The sequence below is a fragment of the Strongylocentrotus purpuratus genome, unplaced genomic scaffold (assembly GCF_000002235.5).
Source record: "Strongylocentrotus purpuratus isolate Spur 01 unplaced genomic scaffold, Spur_5.0 spur5_scaffold_20, whole genome shotgun sequence".
Classification (NCBI taxonomy): Eukaryota; Metazoa; Echinodermata; class Echinoidea; order Camarodonta; family Strongylocentrotidae; genus Strongylocentrotus; species Strongylocentrotus purpuratus.
Window position 1 is genome coordinate 11,593,903 of NW_022145606.1, and position 23,684 is coordinate 11,617,586.

At 36.9% G+C, this 23,684-nt stretch overlaps 1 protein-coding gene across 1 annotated transcript; it reads left to right on the forward strand.

Annotated features, from left to right (window-relative positions):
* Positions 1-252: 252 nt before the first annotated feature.
* LOC115918863 (GTPase HRas) lies at positions 253-23,148 on the forward strand. Its single transcript, XM_030992749.1, has 8 exons — positions 253-508; positions 13,392-13,440; positions 14,317-14,345; positions 16,818-16,902; positions 19,485-19,627; positions 20,341-20,459; positions 21,050-21,091; positions 22,518-23,148. Exons 1-8 carry the CDS (start codon positions 478-480, stop codon positions 22,581-22,583), a joined length of 564 nt encoding a protein of 187 aa, XP_030848609.1. The 5' UTR covers positions 253-477; the 3' UTR covers positions 22,584-23,148.
* Positions 23,149-23,684: the final 536 nt, after the last annotated feature.

The following is a 23,684-nucleotide window of genomic DNA, read 5'->3' on the forward strand; positions in this document are numbered from 1 at the left end:
TCCAATTGGTATAAAATGTATTTTCAGTCATATTCTACAATGCAAAATTCATTAAATAGCTTCATAGAATATAAATTGTCTATATGGTGCACTAGTATAATAAGAGAGTCTTTGTGTGGTGAAATATTGATAATCTTGTACCAAATGTTTATAAAATTGTCTTCTAAAAGACTAGAAATTCCCAGTAACCGACCGTGAGCTATTTTTAGATACTAGCTTTGAGAGATATTTCACATTTAGGGCGTCGTATATAAAGACCACAATGTATTCAGCGATATGTACTGTGTGTGTGTGTTCACGATCATAAATCTCGGATCGCTATGTGATTTTTTGTAGTCACAGCCCTTATGTTTACATCAGCGAGTTTTGTTTCTTCTTTGATTTGGAGATTTTAGACTAGAAAATCTAGCTTCTGGGCCTAGTTTCTCACACTGCTGGTGCCATTTCCCGGGCGGAGAGCTGCCAAGAGATTCGAGAATGACGGAGTATAAGTTAGTCGTAGTTGGAGGTAAGTGTTCGAGTCTGTTTGACGTTTGCAGTGTGTCTGTGTTAATGGGTGGTGCAAGGTTGTAAACATGACGTAAAAATGGACGTGTGGGCTTGTGTTGAGGCATTCCAGCTGCATGGAGTGCAGTGAATACCATTGTCATGATTGTTGATAAACGATCGACAAAATTTTTCAAATAGACAAGTGGTCAGCTGTTATGACATGATCAAAAATTCCTGACTACTTTCAAGCACATGATTACAGCATTGAAAAGACTTGTTCTTGGGAGAAACTTTAATTTTACGTTCATTTTTTTTTATTTTGTTGAGATGCAACATCAACATTTCTCTTTTTGTTCAGTTTGTTACTAATTAGACAGAAATAACCGTCTGATTTGGGTCCAAGCCCATTTCTTTAATAAAACTGACATTTGTTGACATTCCCCAATACAGACGGTGACCCAGAGATCTCGTACCGTGTGGGTAATCGAGGGCACAGCGGAACATCTTTTTGTTCCCGACATTTCTCCCCCGATTTTCTTTATTTAGATCTAATTTTCTGATTTCTAAATCAGATGTAAAATAGGTATAAGTAGTGTTCTGCTATTTACACTACATATTTTTAATTGAAATCTTATACAAATATGAAAATTATAGACTTACTTATACAAATTGTCCCATTTTCGTCTCAGAACTGTGAAACCGTACGTTCATGCACTCAAACATAGACTCTATAGGCCTAGAGCTATATGACCCGGCGGCCGATATATTTCCGGGTCAACCTACCAAAACATAGCCAATGGCCAATCAGAGCACTCGTTTCGTAGATCAAGCCGGGCTGACTTGTACATACATGTAGCTACAGTAGCTATTGGACGTTCACAAAGAAAAAAATTAATATTCATCAACTAAAACCAAGAAGGCTGACAACGACTACGAGACTTTCTCGGATTAGACTCTAATCATTAATTTTGGAGCTGAATAAGCAAGCTATCGTAAGTCAAAGTATATATTTAAGTTTTTTGTTATTGTATAGATAACGGGGGCTGTAGAATGGCAGCAAAATTAGATTTGATGAAGACGTAAAAAGAGAAAAACCTCGGAGCATTTCGTTCATCTCTGTTCGGTCACTCTACCCTCACGGTCCCCATAGGCCGTACTTCAGTCTCTATAATCGGAGGTCTAGTGGAGCCAGACGTAGTCTCAGGGGAACAACCGACAATTAGAGAGACTGAAGTTTTCGGTCTAGTTACTAATATACTATGCTTTGATTTTATTTATTCAATAAATTATTAGGATGATATTATAATTGTTTATTTGGTTTTATAGATCTAGATGTCAGAGGTAACTAACAAAGTGTTACATTTTTACTTGTACCATAAACATGTACATGTACATGACTGTATACTGTATATTTCGGCACAAATTCACACAAGCCGTCCACCGTCGGCAGAAGATCACCCTTGTCTAGATGCTGAACAGGCTTTGACAAGTAGCAGAATAGAAATATAGAAATAGAAACTACGAGATCATGAAGATGTCTGTTATTTTTAAAATCACAAATTACTTTATGATAATCTATCGCATATTTTGTTCATGTTCTCAGAGATTCTAATTTTATGTTTATTTGATTTTTTATCTTGACATTTTATTTGTCTCCTTTTTTTTGGTATAAAGATTCATGCAGCCCCTAGGCCTAGTGTAGGTACCATAGTAATGAGGGGGGGGGGGAGGGAGGGGGATCGAGGGGGGAGGGTGTCCGGACACTTAAACTAACAAACAAAAAATTATAACCTTCTCTGTATGGAGGCATTCAGTGGAACCAGACATACAACATAGTCACTGTCACATCGTACATGTTGCAAACTAGCAACAGTCAATATATAAAGAGACTGAAGCCTTTGGTCTGAGCATTGGCTAGAAAGTAAATATAATTGTAAAGGAAAGTTCTACATGTTATAAAAGTCATTATTAATTTTTATATTGATGGTAGAACATGTTTATTTGTTTTTATGACTATTATTATTTTCAATTGTAATGGTCTCTTATGCCATCAGGAAGATCAAACATTTAATTCAGCAAGAAAATAATGAATTCTTGTAATGTGCCATCAAACTGCCATGCTGAACTTTCAGAGTAACAGAAGAAGGAAGGTGAGGAAAAACAATATGGAAGATTACAAATAATATAAAAACAATGAGAAGAAGAAGAGGAAGAAAAAGAACAAGAAAAAAGATGGAGGATAACAAATAAGATGGATAAGAAGAAGAAGAAGAAGAAGAAGGAGGAGGAGGAGGAGGAGGAGGAGGAGGAACAAGAACAAAGATGAAGGATGACAAATCAGATGAAGAGGAAGAGGAAGAGGAAGCATGAAGAGGAAGAAGAAGAAGATGGAGAAAAGGAGAAAGAAGAAAGACAAAGAGGAACATGACAAGATAAAGAAAAAGAAGAAAATGTGGAAGACCATGAATAAGATGAAGAAAAAGAAGAAGAAGAAAGTACTCGGCTGCCATACATGTATTTATCTTGGCTGCCATACATATCAACAATGACTATGGCAGGCAAAATAGTGTTACATGTACAGAGATCTTGGATGGAGTAGACTGGAGGAGCTCATGAAGGGTACCTCTCGGTTCCAGTGCAAGACCAAGGGAAAAAAAATACTTTAAAATTGGGGGGGCTACTTTTCAAGCTTGCTTGCATAAAAATAACACTCTTTAATTTGTTTTGCATTGAACTGCAAATTTACAGGGCTCTTTTCTGATTTTCGGGGACTCTTTTGGGCATTTCGGGGGCTCTTTCGCCCCGAGATTTATTTTTTTCACTGGCGAGACCTGCTTCATCCTATTACCGGTTCAACTAGAAGATCACATAATAAGTCTTACATGTATATGTTTTAGTTCAAACAAAGATGCCTTCAATTATTCCTTCCTTCCAAAATCACTAGCAGACTGGGATTGGTTACCACCATCCATATTTATTATTTAACATTAAATATCCTGACGCATCTAAATGTAAGGCTCATGTGCGACAGCTATTTTTTTTTATTATGCCATGCACTCACCCAGTCCGACTCATTTCACTTCACCAGGAGTGTTGTAACCAAATTATTTTCAGATTGAAATGAGAAATCGGAATTCAGAATAAAAAGGCAAATTCACATGAGCAAGAAGAGGTGATGATATACATGTATTTCCTGTTGTGGTAGGAATGATGTCCTGTTTTTTTTACATACATTTATAAGCAGACTAGTGTAATCAATACAGTCTGCTTTTACATGTAATTTTGTAATCCACCTGTAGGGGAAATTGTATGAGCAAGTCACAAAGTCACATTGAGCCTTCATCATTGAAATTGACTAAGTAACGTAAGTCAGAAGCTTGCACGTGCACAGACTTGATCACAGCATTTTTTTTATGACGACGTAAATTATTATTACCCGTATCAGACATCTGAGCAGTGGTTTTACAAAATTATATTACACTTGCTGGTAATCCTAAAAGGGCTAATCGGGGAATATGAGACCATATTTACCTTTCATGAAAAAGCCTATGGACTTTACGTGTTAAAAAAGCATGAAATATAAAACCATATTCACCGCGCCGTATTTTGTCATTTTCATTGCGCATCTATTATGCGTACGAGAACCTGCGCACTTTGCGCGTACTCTATTGTGACGTAATAATCACACCAATTGGGTACACTGTTTGCAGTGTATCGAAAATTTTGTCAAGCAGCTCGATGCACAGTGCTGGTTTGACAAAGCTTGTTCAGTTCTATGAGATTGTCATGTATGTATTTGCTCTAGATGTCAGATTTAGATAATAATAATAACAATATTGACTGGCTTAACTTTCGGGAGATACTACATATATTTCCCTCACAAGAACCATTGTCCTCGTCTTTGACTCGGGGCAATATGAGTCTAGTTTGGGAAATATTATGTGGTATCTCCCTCAAGGCCAGTCCATATTAACTAAATATATACATGTACATTGTACATACACATGTACTGTATGCTTCACATTTTTGTACCTTATAACACAGAGCTCAGTGCCACTCTGTCTTTGTCATGGCCATTGGATAGATACAGTACTAAAGAGTTTATTTCGCTTTTACCAGTGCAAGATTAATTTATACCTGTGACAAAAAGTTTGTCGTAGAGCTATTAAATCAAGACCATAAGTGGGTGAGTCTCCAAAGCCATTGCATTGCAAAAAGCAGTCCTTCCGTCAATCGGTGCCTATTGTTTTGTGCAAAATTGCACGTGCAGCAAACAAGCAAGCAGGCATGCAAACAGGGGAAGAAAGCAACCAAAGTGATAAGGGTGTCAACAATGTATGAGATTCTACTGCAGGGTGAGACCTAAAATTTTAGCTTCATTCATGGGATGGCTTTTAAGAGTAAGATGAGCTACTGTACATGTAAAATCACATCTCATTGCTCAACCAGGGGGAAGAGAAAAGAGGGAATTTGTTGTCTGAAAACAATAATGTGTTAGCACCAATCTCCTCCTTTCACAAATAGCAGTAACCATGGAAGAATACTGGATCGATGAACAGGCTTAGATCTGCAACACCATTGGATTAAGTAAAGTAAAGTAAAGAAGGGGGCAAAGCAAAGAATGGACAGACAAAGAAAAGAAGAAAAAAGATGAGAGATAGAGTGAAAGGGAGAGAGAGAGAGAGAGAGAGAGATAGAAGGGGGAACGAAGTAAAGAATTGGGCAAAGTGAGAGAGATCTACAACATGAGGAAAGGTGACGCAGATACTGTACATGTATGTGCATGAAAATAATTAGGAACAAAGAAACAAGAAAGAGGGAGAGAGAGAGAGAGAGATACAGATGACAACATACATGTACATGTACAGGTAGAAAAGGTGAACAAAGAAAGGAAGAGAGGGAGGAAGAGAAGGAGAGATACCGGTACACAAGACGAAAGTGAAGGAGACATAAGAAAGAAGGGGAACAGGAAGGGAGAGAAGAGGAAATTGAGAGAAACGAACGGAGAGAGTGAGAAGAGGAAAGAGAGAGAGAAGAAGTAAGATAGAGAGCACAGGAAAGAGAGAGAGAGAAAAGAGGGAAAGTTATGGGATCAAATATTTTGTTATGCAGAGTTTATAAGAGAGAGAGAGAGAGAGAAAAAATGAAGAAAAGTGATGAGAAGACATATTTTGATACGCATAGTATATAAAAGAGAAAGAGAGGGGGAAAAAAGTTATGGTATCAAAGATTTTGTTATGCAGAGTTTATAAGAGAGAGAGAGAGAGAGAAATGAAGAAAAGTGATGAAAATACATTGGTAATTTAATACGCAGAGTAAGAGAAAGAGAGAGAGAAATGAGGAAAAAGTGATGAGAATACAAATTTTGATACGCAGAGTATGAAAGGGAAAGAGAAAGAGAGAGAGAGAGAGAAATGAGGAAAAAGTGATGAGAATACATATTTTGATACGCAGAGTATGAAAGAGAAAGAGAGAGAGAGAGAGAGAGAGATGAAGAAAAAAGTGATGAAAATATAGTTTTGTATAGGATAATTATGCATCTACTAAAGAGAAAGAGAGAGAGAGAGTATGATGAGTAATGGAATAAGATAGAGCTTTCAGTCGTCTCACCTTAATTGTCCCAGTCAGTGTCTTTCCCCAGGTCTCTCTGAAGGGCTCTGCCCTAGGACGATGCAAAGCCAAGCGTGATTGCAAATTAATTTCTTGACGGGAGTCGCTTGATAACAAACAACAACCCTTCAAAACACCTTCCAGTGATACAAGATGTTTCTCTTAAAGGCCATGCAATGTACATGTACAGTACATCGTACATTTAATTGGGACTCTAGACTAGGGAGGGCATATTTAGACTTGTGATGACAGAATGTAGGGTTGTTATTATGGTTATGATCATTTTACATACATGTATACATGTACAACAATGTATGATTTCATGATTATATACACTGTACAGTACATGTAGTCCAATGCACATTTTTTAAAAATATTATTATCATTATTATTATTGATATTATTGTTATTATTATCATTATTATTATTATCATTATTATTATTGATATTATTATTATTATTATTATTATCATCATTATTATTACGCCTGAGCACTGGAAAGGACAAGCACATACATGTACATATACCGGTACATCTACATGTACCTGCACTACCCTAACCAAGAAGTACATGTACATGTACATGTATGTACAAATAAATGTTTTTTTAATTAAAAAATCATGATTATTCATTTATCTATATATCTATTCATTTATTAACTTCTTGGTAATGGGAACTCAGGAAGTACATGTACATGTACTGTACATAACAAAGATTATATGGCGCCATACAAATGCTGTGAATCATCATCATAATAACAACAATAATAATAATACACTTTAATGATAATAAAAACACAAGTACCCGGTACCGGTATCCCTTTTGTTCGTTTGGATGCAAGAATACTTTATTTAATATCACTTATTTTTGCTGGAGTCTCTCCATCTTTTTTCCATTGATGCCAAATTTAGCCAGTTTCATTTTGTACTCAAACAGCAACTTTCAACAAATATTCTACATCGGGCAGTTGTTGTACATGTACACTATAACTTCCCTTTTTAGTAGCGATATGCAAACTAAAGCAAATAAGCTACATGTACTAAACCTTTAAAAATATATTTCCTTTTTTGGCATGTCTCACGTTTGCCCATCTGTAAAATACATCAGTAACACCCATAATTCAAGTTATTCAATTTCCAGGCTGCAAATGGACTCTTTTTATTTCCGTATTTGGTGATGATAGTGAGAGAGAGAGAGGTTTGTTTAAAAAAAAACTGAGCACAGAGAATGCTCAGTGTCCGTACTTGTATGCTGCTAGCATGGGTAGTCTTATTACTAGACCTACATGTGTAATGGTAATTTTGTTAAACTTTGGGACAAGCCTAGTTTATCACGAATTGAATAGCACTTGCAGCTTGCATATGATTCCAGCCTTCAAGATGAAGTTGAGTTCTGGTCATGCGATTGCATTGTGAAAGAAATGGTGTGGAATCGACCAGAAAAGGTTGATCATCTATCTAGCATATAAGAATTTGTGTGTATTGCAAGGTTCTGAAATCATCAAAATGATAAGAAATTTGGCCAAGTCTTGGTAAAGTTACAAACTCTGTAGGCCTACACAGAAAGATATACTTCACCAACACAAAATGTTGTATCCCGAAACTCTATAAATAAACATCATAAATTCCAGGGCGTCCACACACACAAAACAGTAATCCCGAAACTCTACAGCAAAACATTGTATAGGTGCGCTGTTTGCTACTGCGGTCATGAAACGGAAGCGGAAGTGAGAGCCCCGTCCAATTATACCCTTCAAGTTCGACCAGTTATACTAGTTACGTCCACACACAAGACATTCCGTGATTTTTTTATCGAGTTCTAGTTAGAAACGATGCCCAGATCCCCAGACCCGCGTTTTGTTATAAGACGTTTCGTTATACGACGTATCGTTAGTAAGCGTACACATACACAATACTATCCCGAAACGGTTTAACTATACCGTTTCGGGATAGTTATACAGTGTACAATGAATTTGTTGTGTGTGGACATGGGGATAGTTGTAAAGTTCTTTGGATACTAATGCATGATATTTACAAACAGCTCCAAAAATCACATACATGTACAGTATCAAGTTTCTTCGCGACTCACGCTGTATGATTTTCACTGTTCCATCAAATCTTGGTATCCTATCCAGCTTGGGTTGCGTAGGGTCTGAATCAGAAGACCAGCTGCTATGGACTGTCCAGGGTAGTAGAGGCCAATGCCATCACCTGTGAAAGCGCTCATAATATCACCCTGTTTTCGACAAGAAAATAAAATAAGGGGCGAAAAGACAAAAGTAACAGATGGGTCATTTCTGCCTCCCAAAGAGTAACGATACACCACACTTTAGGAGTCTAATTGCCCTCATACTAGTTGTATGTGGCTACTTCTGTGGTCTTGCTGTTGTTTCTTTATTTATTTATTAATAATTTAATTCAATTTTTATTTTTTTATTTTTGGGGGAGGGCGGGGGGGGGGGGGTGTGGAACAGGATATATTTCTCCATGTTCACTGTGCACTGATATTCTAATCCAATATAAATAAGTTAAACATTTTACTATCTAAAAAAAATATATATACACATGTATCATAAACGAACAACATACAAAAAAGATCAAAAGAGAAGGAGAACACAAAACAGTCAAATTTCCTTTTCAGGCAGGCAGTGAGTGAAGACACCTATTCAATTTGTTTTTCTTGAAATGTTATCTTACCTTTAAATGTATTACTTTTTTTCTTGAGAAAAGAAGCTTGCCAGCATTAGAGGATCAGTTTTATAAACTTGCAAATATGAGCTACAAGAAATGTAATCTTTAGTGCTCTTGAACAAGACTTGATAACAAATATAAAAAAATTGAATTTTTCACCTCGTTACTCATCTTTCTGACAAACAATAATTTTTCTCATTTCTGGAGAGAGGTCAGACTGATCATCTTTCCAATTAATCATCTTTTGCGCAAAAAGATTTTTGTCACACCACTTGCCACCTCTCCGATCCCCCCCCCCCCCCCTCTCTCTCTCTCTTCCATGTTGCAGATACAATGTACATGCTGTGGGGCCTAAAGAAACAGGTACAGTTTTTAAATAAAAGAAATTATTGGCTTGTACATCATCAAGTGTACAGTAGATGTAAAGTTTACAACTGAATTATTCATACTCTTACCAGGTTTAGTACATTTAAATAAATTATTTTTAAAATAACCCCCTCCCCCCCCCCCCTTTTCATTTTTCCATGGTGCAAGTGTGGGGCATTAGGCCTAAAGATAGATGTACAGTAATTACTGGCTACTTCATCAAGTGTAGATGGACAGTACATGTACGGTTACTGTAACAACTAAATTATTCATAATCTACCGAGGTGTTGTACATTATTAAAGGGATCGTTTAACAATGTTAAATCTGAGATACACGGCCCTACGTGTTATCAGTGTCTGTGGTATGGTGTAATGTTGAAGCACTAAAAAAATTGCGCTTCAAAATGATCAAGAAGTGCCTCAAAAAAGTAAAAATCTTTGAGTGACCGGCTTTTACCATACTTGTTTTCCCCAATAGACTGTAGTGTTATGAAAACCGTCAGGCGAACGGTTTTCAAAATTTGTAATTCCAATCATAAATATCTTGATAATCAGACAGGCGATCGGCTTGTAAAAGTCATGGGGTTCCTGACTAACCTAAAGGTTTATAATTATCATTGCACATGAGCTAAATCCAGAATTTTGTTTTAGAATCTGAGACAAAGTTACCGGATCCCTTTAAGTAAGTAAGTAAGTATTTGTCTCAATTTATTTTCTTGATAGTGTGGCAAAGCTATACAACATGTATAAAAAGCATTCAACAAAGGTGCTGATTCAACCTGTCCACCTTTAGTTCTTGAGGTACAAAGAATATTTAAAAAAAACAAATTAAGAAGGGGTATTGATGTAATTCAGTAATTTCAGTTGTAAACTGTAGATGTCAAATCAGTGAACTACAATGTATGTTATTACTCTGTTACATGTGTGCAACTTCCTGTGTGTTGTGTGTGTGGGGGGGGGGGAGGATTAGAGAAAAAAAACTGTCCATGCATGCATGTGTGAAAAGAGATAACGGTAGACGGACAAAGGGAGAGAGATTTTTTTTTTTTTAATAGTGTGTGTGTGTGTGTGGTAGAGAGAGAGAGAGAGAGAGAGAATAAAAAAGAGACAGACAGACAAAGAGAGAAAGAGAGATTTTAAAACAGAGAGTGTGTGTGTGTGTAAGGCTGCGTTCATGCTTAAATTTTGAAGGCAGAATGAGCGATCTGAAACGCTCATCGTAAACGCTCATCGTGATTGCAGTTCCACGATGTAGTGTTCATGCTTACTTCTCCAGGCAATTCTCCTTGGGTGGCCTTCAGCTGGATTCGCAAACCTGTGTGCGCATGCTACGTAGACCCACTAGAGGTCAGTGCGTTGACCCCATTTAAACGCGTTTACAAATTGTAAACGCATCTTTTTGTGAGTTTACGATCGGCGATCGTGATCGCCGTTTTTCGATGATTCTACAAAAGTGAGCATGAACGCAAGCGTGTTTTAAACTAAACGCGTAACAGATGCCTGATTCTGGCCGTCAAAATCAAGCATGAACGCGCCCTTAGAGAGACAGAGAGAGACAGAGAGAGACAGAGAGAGACAGAGAGAGACAGAGAGAGACAGAGAGAGACAGAGAGAGACAGAGAGAGACGGAGAGAAACAGAGATAGACAGAGAGAGAGACAGAGAGAGACAGAGATAGACAGAGAGAGACAGAGAGAGACAGAGATAGTAAGAAAGATGATAACAGACCGAGTAGAACAGATAGAGGGAGAGAATTAAACGACTGGCGGCTTGGATCAATGACATAACAAGACAAAAGAAATCTGCAATGAAACGTGGTTGGGAACGTCAACAGTGTATGAGTCAGAACGAGCCTTCTAGGTATCAATCAATAAATACTGGGGTTACACTGTACATGTATCTGGGCATTGAGGGAAACGCCCGAACCACAGATACCACTAATGAAACTTCATTAAACTAAATCGTACAAACTGTTTCCATCGGACCAAATCATGCAAATTCCTTCCATTGAACCGTCCAATACATGCGTATGGGTAATTCATGCAAACTGTCTTTGTGTGAGGCTGTGGAGTACCAAAAAAAAAGGTATACACAAGGTTATATGTGTTACATGTACATGTACACATATAATTCTTGTACATTAAGTCTAGTCAGTGTTGATGGATAGTGTACACCCTTTATACATGCCTTAGGGCGTAATAATGTATTCATTAATTACCTGTACATGTTGTTACTGTATGTATTCATTCATTTAATTGTTTATTTATTTGTTTATTTCTTGATTTATTTATTCAATTATTGATTTATTGATTGATTGATAGGTTAATTGAGGAATTTAAGTAGTTATTCATGTATTGATTCATATATTAATGTATATATTGATTGAATTATATATTTATTAATTTATTGTTTGATTGATACAGCGTACTACCTTTAAATACATGTACAGTAGTTGATATCAGATATTTACATGAAAAAGCGAGAAGGCAAATTTAGGCTTCATCCAATTTTTTCTTTTTGCAAATGTGCAGACTTTCTCCACTGGTTATACATGTAGAACAATTAAACCTACATGTAACAAAATTGTGGCAACACAAATGATTGATAAACTCTATCGGAGCAATTGATTCAAACATGCCCTATTTACTTGTAATGGAGGGGGGTGGGGAGGGGGGAAGGGGGATGGAATAAAGTGTGTCTCTTTAATACTATATAGAGTATAGACACACTTATGCCTGGGGCACTAATTTGGGTCTCAATTTCGGTGATTTATTGAATTTGTGAGATTCACGTATCTCATGGTAATGCAGTAAACAATGTGCATCACATACTGTACATGCATTGCATGTACACATGTGTATGTAGGCTACCGGTAATTGGTCAGTGCCCCGAGAGATTTCAATGGGAAACCTCCGTAATTAATGAAAAATGTACTTTTTCTCCAAACTAGCCACCACAATTTATCTGGAAATTGAGTTGATAAATTTCAATTCAGATAATGATTGGTTTAATGGAAGAGTGCACAATATACACGTGGACATATACGTGTGGACTAGGGCTGCGACGAGTAGTCGAATGTTCTACTAGCACTGTTGCCAACTACATGTACTCGAGTACGTTTTCTCATACTCGAATATTTGGCCGCAAAAAAAAAAAATTAAAAATAAAAAAATTCCCGGTCACCTGGCACTGTCCAGGCCGCCGCTTACCCGTGCCAGGGAGAGCGCCGGGCGCTGGCATGGTACCGTCGGTAAAAATGTTTCCAAGCTCAATCACTGTTAAAACAGCATTGTTTAATGCTATTATTATTATTAAATCGATGCCTTCAACTGCAACTCAAAGTAAAACTGTGAGTTTGTATGGTGGTGGCAAAAAATTAAAATTAAAAAAATAAATAAATAAATAAATAAAAAAAAAACATGGCGTCCGAATATTTGAGTATTCGCTTGTAAGCCTGGTTATTGGTAGTGTACTCGGGTACCTCATTACATGGTTGTGCACAGCCTTAACGTGGACATATACATATGGATATTTACAACTTGTTTGTATGATCACTGAAGTGCTTCAAATATTATTCAGGATTACATATATCATATGACAATTGAGTGGTATCATGTATTTCCTTTTAAAAATGGAGCCAACAAAAACCTAGGCTTACATGCAGGCCTCCTAACACAGAGTTCCAGCATGGACTTACTAGTTGAGTCCATGGTTCCAGTAGCAAATTAGCTACAGTACATTTATTGTGCTACATGTATCGGTACATGTACATTGTATATTTCACTAAAAGACTTTATTGTTAACCTACATGTATCTGGCTGAGTTAATGTTCGAATACGAGTGCCCCTTTTGCTATAAAAACATTTGAAATGGTTCTTCGTACAATGTATGAGCTACATTGATACAAAAATCTTTCAGTGAAATATACAGTTGTACATGTATATTTTTGAAGCACAATAAATTTAGCTGATTTGATAATTCCTTGCTATCATTATAAGTTGCATACGTGGTGAATTACAGGAAATTGAAGAAAAAAAAGTACATGCATTATTACCGGGTACCTTTCATTACATGTGTGGTATACATTTTTATCCAGTATTAAAATATAAATGAAAATGATGATGGACTGATGGTCATTGATTTCTGATCAAGGCCATGTGTGATTTTTTTTTTTTATCTCAAGGTTATTGTTATGCTAATGAACACACTCCTGTATTTTTATCTTTGTTTTTTCTAGCTGGAGGTGTAGGAAAAAGTGCATTGACGATACAACTTATCCAAAACCAGTGAGTATAACACATTTATCTTATGAGTGTGTCGTGGTCGAGTGGATACGTCACAGGACAGTGGATCTCAAGGTCCCCGGTTCAAGTCCCGCCAAACTCTGATTTATATTTGCCACACTCCACCCAGGTGACATAAAATGGGTACCTGGCAGGAATGAATTCCTTGGAATGCTAGAGCGCCTTAATTAATAATGGCAGCCATGCTAAGGCTGGGGTAATGATTGTGTCAAATCTGACAGACGTGAGCGCTACATACAGTACATAAGCACCAACTATTATTATAATGATATACATGCATGAGATATATAAGGTGCCAAATCTATTTGAAATCTAATGCTCAAGGCGCACTTGTGAGACCAAAAAAAAAGACTGATCACATAAAAGCATCTCTTTTATAAACAAAAGAAAAGAAGTTGGTTTGTTTGTTTGTATTACCTGACTGCTACAAAGCTACTTGTAAGTAAGCAACCAGGGGACCAATGGCTTTAAGCCCTCTCTGAGGGAAGTACGAAAAAGACAGAACAATTTAATTATATGTAGAATTAAACAGATACATATAAACATTTTTTAGTGAAAGAGAAGGAGTAATAGATAATGGGGATGATGGTTTTCATTATAAACAATTTCAGTGATGATCATTGATAATAATGTCTAATAATAGTTTCAATAATGATGAAAATAAATAATACTATAAATAATACACAATGACTTTGGTGTTGTTATGGAAATATTAAACTTATTTAGTAAAAGCTATTGAGCACCCTATACCTGTGTATACCCGGATATCAGTACATGTACATGTATGTCAAATATCTTGCATTTTACAAAAAAGAAGTTAATCATATTTTCAAATATTTCTCCCTTCTCACCTTGCAGTTTTGTGGACGAGTATGACCCTACAATAGGTAAGAAGCAGTTTTTTAGTTAATCTTTTTCTTTTCCCGGCATCCATGTGACTCTTTTCCAAATGTACTCTTGTTTTGTATTCAATTTTTTTTGTTTTTTGCTGAATAAATAATAATAATAAGCCATTTTTAATTTTATTTTGATGATGAGAAGATCAGCATGTTGTTTTCACACCAGAAGGGCACAACGGGTGTATGGGGACTAAGTATATTTCTAGATATATTTCAATTCTTAAAAAAATCTTTTCTTTCTATCAATTGTAGGGTTGGAAAATAATGATTATAATGATAATAGTTTAGGCTTTTTTGTGTACAAATTAGCTTATTCTAGGTGATTTTTCGGGGTCTCTGATCAATTCTAACTGGCATCCCTGATAACTTATGCACATCTTATAAAAACAGCAAAATTCAATCTTTCGCGTTACATGTACATGTACATCTATGTCTTCCACTAGGTGTAAACAATATGACCATGGGTTTCTCATTTCATTGATCATCCAAGTTAATGAGGCCATATGACACAAATCACACAATGACACAAACATTTTGAAGAATACGTGGACATTAATATCTGTTTGTCCTCGATTATTGTAGGTCTTCTAATACTGAACAAAAAAAGGAGAGATCATCATGTGGCTACAATGTAGTCTTGACACAAAAACCTTTAAAGTATACTGTATTTAAGGGATTGGGTATCTTTGCCTCAGATTATTTTAAATATCTTTGATTTAGCTCATGCTGCAATCATAATTATAAACCTTTACTATTAGGTCAGTCAGGAATCCCATATGACACAACAACAACACAAACATTTTGAAGAATATGTGGACATCAATTCCTGTTTGTCCTTGATTATTGTAGGTCTTCTTATACTGAATAAAAAAAGGAGAGAACAGCATGTGGCTAGTCTGTCACAGAAAACCTTCAAAGTATAATGTCCTAAAGGGAGGGATTGGGTATCTTTGCCTCAGATTATTTAAAAAAATCCTGGATTTAGCTCATGCTGCAATCATAATTATAAACCTTTACTATTAGGTCAGTCAGGAATCCCATATGACACAACAACACAAACATTTTGAAGAATACGTGGACATCAATTTCTGTTTGTCCTTGATTATTGTACGTTTTCTGATACTGGAACAAAAAAGGAGAGAAAAGCATGTGGCTAGTCTGTCACAGAAAGCCTTCAAAGTATACTGTATTTAAGGGATTGGGTATCTTTGCCTCAGATTCTAAAAAAAATCCTGGATTTAGCTCATGCTGCAATCGTAACTGTAAACCTTTAGGTCAGTCAGGAATCCCATGAATTTTACAAGCCGATTGCCTGTCTGATTATGTACCCACCTCATCACCATTTACATTAGTCTGACCATATCTGTTCTTAGGTTAAGCTTTCTTTTCAAACAGTACCCTATTCGTCCAAAAATAAATGACAGAAGCAGAGGCCAATGACCTGCCTCTTAGTTATGCTGGATACTGGAAAGTACATGTACATGTACATGTATATGTACATGTACATGCAGTTGGAGTTGTGTGATGACTCAAATCGATTGATGAGGAGGAGGAAATACAAAACAAAATCAAAACAAAACAGAAAACAGGATAATTCCTTGTAAGATACCGTTTGTAGATTTTTCATATGCAACTGTGAGAGCCTGTATTGTAAGTGTTTCTAATTCTGCTGTTATCATGCAATACAAATTTGTTATTCTAAACCACTTGATCATTAATACATTATCAATATTACATAGCACCACCCATCTTTCAAAGAAATAGCAATTGCTATCAAGGGTTTGATACTTAAGCGTGAAATAAAAGCGTGAAATATTCTAAACCACTTAATCGTTATCAATATTACATAGCACCACCCATCTTTCAAAGAAATATCAATTGCTATCAAGGGTATGATACTTAAGCATGATATAAAAGGGTAGACATGTAAAATGTTTACACACTGTGTTACTTGTGCAGACTCTAATAGATACATGTACTGGTACATGTATTGTATTTAGTTGAATGTTTGTTGTTTTAATTGCCTGAATTCAGAATTAATATTAGTACAGTCAGGTGCATTTTATAATGTGCTCTTTTGAAAAATTCCCTCCATTGGTTCAAGTCTATAAATTTAGTTGGAAATGTCATACATGCAATTTCTTCATTGAAACCGTTCTACAATCAACTTCGTGCCGCCCCTTTCTCTTTTTTTTTAATTTTTTTTTTTATATATACTGTATATATATTTTTTGTCTAATATGAGCTACCATATACTGGTAGAAAAGTATGTATACAGACACCCCAATTGGATAGCATGTAAATATCTTCCAGGTAATGCAAGGGGACTACATGAAGTAGTTAGAACTGGAAGATATTTTTTTGATATTTTTAATTTCTGGTTGAAATATTCACAGGTTTCTGTGGTATAAAGATTCACGTTGAAATATTTGCTTCTTTTGTTTCATCTCAATTTTGCAGAGGATTCATATAGAAAACAGGTTGTAATAGATGGAGAGACGTGTTTACTGGATATCCTGGATACAGCAGGTCAAGAAGAATACAGGTTGGTAGTGGTGGTGGTGATGGTGGTGGTGGTGGTGGGGTGGTAGAGGTGGTGGTGGTGGTGGTGGTGGTGGGGCTGGTGGGGTGAAGGTGGTGGTGGGGTGGTAGTGGTGGTGGTGGTGGTGGTGGTGGTGGTGGTGGTGGTGGAGTTGGTGGTGATGGTGGTGGTGATGGTGGTGGTGCTGGTAGAAGAGACATAGTGAGTAGAACTGATGGGGATGATGGTGGTGGTGGTGGTGGAGGCGGCGGTTGTGGTGGTGGTGGTGATGGTGGTGATGCTTTTGATTGTGGTTTCGGACTAGTACTGGTAGTGGTTATTCTGATGATGGTGATGATGTCGATGATGTTTGTGGTGATGGTGGCTGTTGTGGTGGTGGTGGCGGTTGTGGTGGTGGTGGTGATGGTGGTGATGCTTTTGATTGTGGTTTTGGACTAGTGTTGGTAGTGGTTATTCTGATGATGGTGATGATGTTGATGATGTTTGTGGTGATGGTGGTGGTTGTGGTGGTGGTGGTGGTGCTGATGCTTTTAATTGGGATGGTGGACTGGTAGTAATGATGGTAGTGGTTATTCTGATAATGGCGATGATGTCTGTGGTGATGGTTGTGATGTTGGTGTTGATGGTTCCATTCGTTGTGATGGTGGCAGTGATGATGGTTATGATAATGGTGATAATGATGATGATAAAGATGATGATGACAATGATGACAATGGTGAGATGGTGTTGGTGATAATGATGGTGTTAGTGAAGCTTATGATTGTGGTGGTGGTGATGATGATGATAGTGAAGCTAATGATTGTGAGGACGATTATGATGATAGTAATGATGATGTTGATGATGCCAATGGTGATTATAATGATGAAGATGTCACTGATGGTAGTAGTGATGTACATGTATACATAGTGATGTAGGTACATGTACATGTACAAGCTTATACGCCCACCAGTACACAAGTGATTGATGATTTTGTTAATGGTTAATTAAGGCTCGTCCAGACGTGACGTTGCAAAACCCGACAGGTTTTTATGATGACGCAAAGTGTGGGACCTTTCACATTAATGTATCTTATAACACTGAGCTCAATGAGCATTCAGACAGTTGCCATTCATTTACACGTTTTTATTTTTTTAAGGCAGCTTTTTGGGAATCATTTTTGTTTAATTGTTTTTAATGCACCATTTCTGAACTAGCCTTTACATGTACCAGTAGCAAGCTATTAAAGCCTGTCTGTACTAGTTTTGCCAGGGGGGATTGCAAGGTCACTGACAAGTGGTTCTCTCATCAAATCAGCTCTCAATTAACATCAGAAAAAGGGGATCATGGGGACCAACAGGCACCGATTAGAAATGTTTGCTTTATAGAGGGGCAAGTAGCTATAAGTAGTGCAGTGGGGCTTTAACCCTTTCCTTGCCTTCATGCATTTCACTATACACAACAACACTAATAGATCCAAAACCCTATTTCGTTTAGAGCACACAAAGAGTTTGTACAGTCCCGTAGCGATACATTATTTACCAACTTGTCTTTTCATATGAATATTAATGAAGAAGATAACGCATGCCATTATGAATCTGCGCAAAGAAGGTTCTTAGTAGTGGTCTGCCCTCTATAATGTAATTACTGTGCGTAATGGACTAAATACAATTTTAATTGGTTACGTGTAAGTCATCTCCCAGCAGCTCTCTTACTAGCAAAATCTACAGATACCTCGTTATATCACAGCTCTTTATACTGAGGTTACAGCGTATAATGTATTATATAGTACAGATTCTTTATTTATTTAGGGTTTGGGTTATATATTTATTTGTGATTTAAATTACAGTTAGGTTACATGTAAGATTATACTATTACTCTTCCTCGTTAACATTGTATTATAAAGTGTGGAAGAACATCAGATTAAAAATGTTCCCTGAAAAGCATTGGCTCTTCAAATGCCTTAAATATGGCATGTAACACCATACAAATCGGGACAGGTTTGTAAGCCACATGTTCGTGTAGTCCCATATACATCTTTCTGTGTACAGTGCTTTTTACTCTGCCAAGACTGGACCAATTTTCTTATCATGTTGATGATTCCAGAACCTTGCAATACACACCAATACTTATATGCTAGATGATCAACCTTTTCTGATTAATTCCACAACATTTTTTTCACAATGCAATCGCATAACCAGAAGTGAACTTTATCTTTAAGCAGTAAAACAAAATCACAGCAATATTTTCATCTTAACACTTTACGTATGGGAACTTGGGGGCTCCTGTATTGAAGATTATATGGAAAATGATAGAATTAGGCAGTCAATGAAGTAACATGGTGGCTCAGTGGTTAGAGCGCCCGTCTCATGAACGGGAGGTCGTGGGTTCGAACCCCGGCCGAGTCATACCAAAGACTTATTACAATGGGACCTTCTGCCTTCTAGCTAGGCGCTCAGCATATTAGATTTGAGAAGGGTAGTAATAACATATTATGTTATGCAGGGCCCGCTGGAAGAGCAGTTTTATAACTGAAGTGGCTACCCTGGGTAAATAAAACGTTATCATTATTATTTATTTTCCATTTTCACTCTTTTTCTTCTCTCTAGTGCCATGAGAGACCAATACATGAGAACGGGAGAAGGTTTCCTGTGTGTGTTTGCCATCAATAACGAGAAATCATTTGAGGATGTCAACCTGTACAGGGAGCAGATCAAACGAGTGAAGGATGCAGAAGAAGTTCCCATGGTCTGTAAGTATTGCTCCAGGATAATGGAATAGACCAGGGACCCGTTTCACAAAGCCTTTTTTTAATGACAAATGACACAAATCAGTGACAAATCTGCTGATAACCAATCAGAAGCAAGGATTTCAGTAGCTTATAACAAAAACTGTCATTTGTCACAGATGACAAGTTTTGTGAAATGGGGCCCAGTTCACGGTTAGCACATCCCATTTGGTACATTTTGAAATAATCACTCCTACAGCAATGGAGATGCTATATAAATAGCCTTTACTTACCCTTTTCAAAGAATACTTCCACCTGTGTATCATAAAGTGCACTGCTTGTGCATACGAGTAATGATTACATTACTTTCATGAGCACGTATCCAGTATTTTGTCTCTGTGTATTTCACAATTTGTTCTGCAATGACCTTTATCTGCTCATGCATGCTCAGACTGCAACCGTGAACTGGCTTATTGTTCAGGCTTAAGACTGGTGTGAACACATATGTATGTATACCCTGTAGCACTTTTGATGGGTATTTCTTTGAATTACTCAGATAATGTATTAGTCAGAAAAAAAATTGAACTTAATGCACCTAGATTGAGTCAACATTTCCCACACTCGACACAGAAAAAAACAAACCCAGTAACTTCTGTATCCGTTTATCTCTTCACATGATATCCTTTTCTATGTGTAGTAACTTTGTTTCTCTTTGGGTTTTGGGATATTTTCTGCAGTGGTTGGAAACAAAATTGACTTGCCGAACTGGGCTGTGCAAACGAGACAAGGACTGTCACTAGCTAAGAGTTATGGAATACCTTACATCGAAACATCAGCTAAGACAAGACAAGGAGTAGTAAGTATTATTGTAGAGAGAGATGGGGAGAGAAAGGGAGAGGGAGGAATGAATGAAGGAAGGAAGGAAGGAAGGAAGGAAGGAAGGAAGGAAGGAAGGAAGGAAGGAAGGGAAGGGAAGGGAAGGGAAAGGAAAGAGAGAGAGAGCGAGGGAAAGAGAGAAAAGGGGATATGGAACACCTTACACTGACACAAAGAAAGAGAACGAAAGAGAAGGTGAGAGAGACAGAGAGAGATAGAGAGAGGGGAACAGGGAAGAAATTAAAACTAATTCCAGATCAAGGGACAGTAAGTATATTAGGATATATATATATATATAGAACCCTATTTATTTGTTGAGAGAAGAAGAAGGAGGAGGAGGAGAAGAGAGAGAGACCAGAAATTTGTAATTTTGCAAAGCCATTGTGTGAATTGTATTGTTTTGTGCAAAATTGCATATGTGGAAAATAAACGACATGCCAGAAGATGTGCAAGGCAAAGAAGGCAATTGAAATGTTAATTCTTTTCATTGATGATTCCCTTTTTTTCCATGAATTTCATCATCAAATAATATTTTGTCTGTGTTTTCTCTTCTTTTTTTTTCTTCAATAGGACGATGCCTTCTACACACTCGTAAGGGAGATCAGGAAGGATGTAAGTAAAGTGTTTCAATCGCAATTCTCCCTATCGCTTGTAGCCAATATTAATCATTATTATATTCTTAAGGCTTCCAAGTGGTACAATAAATCAGTGTGTTCAATATCTTTAGCGCAGTACCCGGATGACTGACCAATGTTGTTTTCGTATTGCTCAGTCATCCAGGAACTTCGACTATCGCTATCGATATCACACACAAGAAAATGCCATAATTCTGTTATTTCGCTAGTCAGCCTGATATAGATAATAATAATAATATCATATGGCTTTGTTTTCGTGTGATACAAGAATATATTGCTCTCGCTATGACAATATTAGACTCGTCTATGACTCGTTCAATATTGTCATACATGTAGCTCAAAGCCAGTCAATATATTATAAATATTAGCTCTCAATACCGACATATCGGGGAGAAAGGTAATGGGACACCAACTTCTGGGCCGTGTTTCATAAAACTTGTTATCAATAACAAGTGGCAATGACTGTTCGACGCTACTGAAATCGTGGCATTTGATTGGCTGAGAGCAAATTTGTCATTGATATTTAGTATTTGTTATTGATAACAAGGTTAATGAAACGGGGCCCTGGTTTACTTGCCAAGGTGTCTCTCACATTGCCGTTTTCTATGATTGCTTTGCAGATTTTTTTTTTTGACACAAATTTTCATGAACTATTCTAGAATTCTTCACATTTCTCCCTTTTTTTTTTTTTTTTTAGCAGATGTTTCTGCATTTATTGATAAATCAAATATAAAACATTCAAATAACAATAATAGTATATAATATAATTGATTTACATCAAGAGTGACAACTTAATACACACAAAATTAAAAAAAATACATAATTGAAAGCTTAAAAGTATGGAGGTAAGTAAAAAATAATCAAGATAAATGCAGAGGCCAACTATCATAAGCAAGGAAGCTTGAGTCGATAGCAGCCGGGAAGGGGGGGGGTACATGGCGCTGTTTTAGGAGAATGTAGGGGAATAGAGAGTCACATATAAAGATTTTGTTTAGAAAGTATCGGAATAAAAAGTGGAAAGAAATTAATAAAAGAAAAAAGAAGAAAAATGTGCAAATGAGCAAATCTATGAAGATATGATATGAAATATGTCCATGTAACTAATGTCCTTTTATCTCCCTATTTCCCATGTCCCTGATTCAATATTTATTCATTTCTCTGTAACTTTTTATCTACATTTGCCACACTCAACCTAGGTGATGTAAATGGGTACCTGGCAGGAATTAATTCTTTGAAATGCTAGAGCGCCGCAATGGCAGCACAGCTAAAGCCGGGTAAAATTCTCCAAGTTTGGAAGCGCTTAGTGATTCTAATAAGCGCTATATAAAAACTGAGTATTATTATTAATATTATCTATCTCTCTTTTGCCACCCTTTCTCTCCTCATTGTCTTCCTCTCTACAGAAAGATCGAAAGAACGCATCGAACAAGAAAGGGAAGCGCAAGAAACGAGTTTGCATCTTATTCTAAGATTGATCAAATATAGCATGTTTTTACTCTCATGTCTTTTACTGTCAAATTGTTTGTCACAAGATGAACTTATTCTTAAGATATATGTATAGAGTGTATACAATCATGTTATGTGTTGAGAGAGTTCCACAGGGATGTATATTGGGACCACTACTGTTTTAAAGCCTTTCTCCAGGAGTTTGCTGCCACCAGACATGAAATGACTCCCAGGGAATCGATGCATGAGATGCATTTCTAGGAAACCATAGCAACAGTGAATATAAGAAAGAAAAAAATTAGCAGACCAGGTAGCAATTATTTACAAGTCTGGATTTTGATATTGACTGCAAATGCTGGAGTCCAACAGTGTTGACCTTAGGTCAGGCAATTTATCTTTGCTTCTTTGCAAAGTTTAACATGCTCTGAGTTGAGGTCATCAACTTCTACTAAAAATTGATACTTGTAGACACTTTAGATATTTTATACTAAGGCATCTTGGTCAAATTGAGTGTTAGTGTCAAGTGTCAAGTTATTTAAGATAACCACCAAGCCTTAGGAACTCTAAGGCTGGTGACTTAAGCTGCCAGAAACACCAGGGGGTTTCACAAGCCTTTTTTCAAGGACAAATAACAAAAATCAGTGACAAATCTGCTGATAACCAATCAGAAGCAAGGATTTCAGTAGCTTATAACACAAATTGTCATTTGTCACTGATGACAAGTTTTGTGAAACGCCCCCTCCCCCCCCCCCCCCCCACCCCGACCACATCACTACCCAATATGGACATTATCACTATTTTGTAATCAAGCCTCATCATTCCCGAAGCAACGCCATAGGTTGGTTTTAAAACAGTTTTAGCACCATGACCCCAGTGCTAAAAGGTCATATAAAGGTCATAGGTCAAGTATCTTTGAAGTAGACATGTATGTACTGTTGGTTGGTTGGTAGTGGAGATTTTATTGAGAAAGGTCAGGGGTCGTCTTTCTGTGTAGTTAATGTTTGTTGTTTCACTTGTGTCTTTTTAACAACAACCATTAGGCAGACGGATGTCGGAAGATGTGACAATTTTTTTTTAAAACCCCATGGCAGGACAGCATCTCATTTTAGTGATGTTTTTGCTGT

Coding starts and splice junctions, on each gene's coding strand:
- LOC115918863 (XM_030992749.1), top strand. CDS start 478: ATGACGGAGTATAAGTTAGTCGTAGTTGGAG. Junction 13,441..14,316: donor ATACAACTTATCCAAAACCA/GTGAGTATAACA, acceptor CTCACCTTGCAG/TTTTGTGGACGAGTATGACC. Junction 21,092..22,517: donor TAAGGGAGATCAGGAAGGAT/GTAAGTAAAGTG, acceptor TCCTCTCTACAG/AAAGATCGAAAGAACGCATC.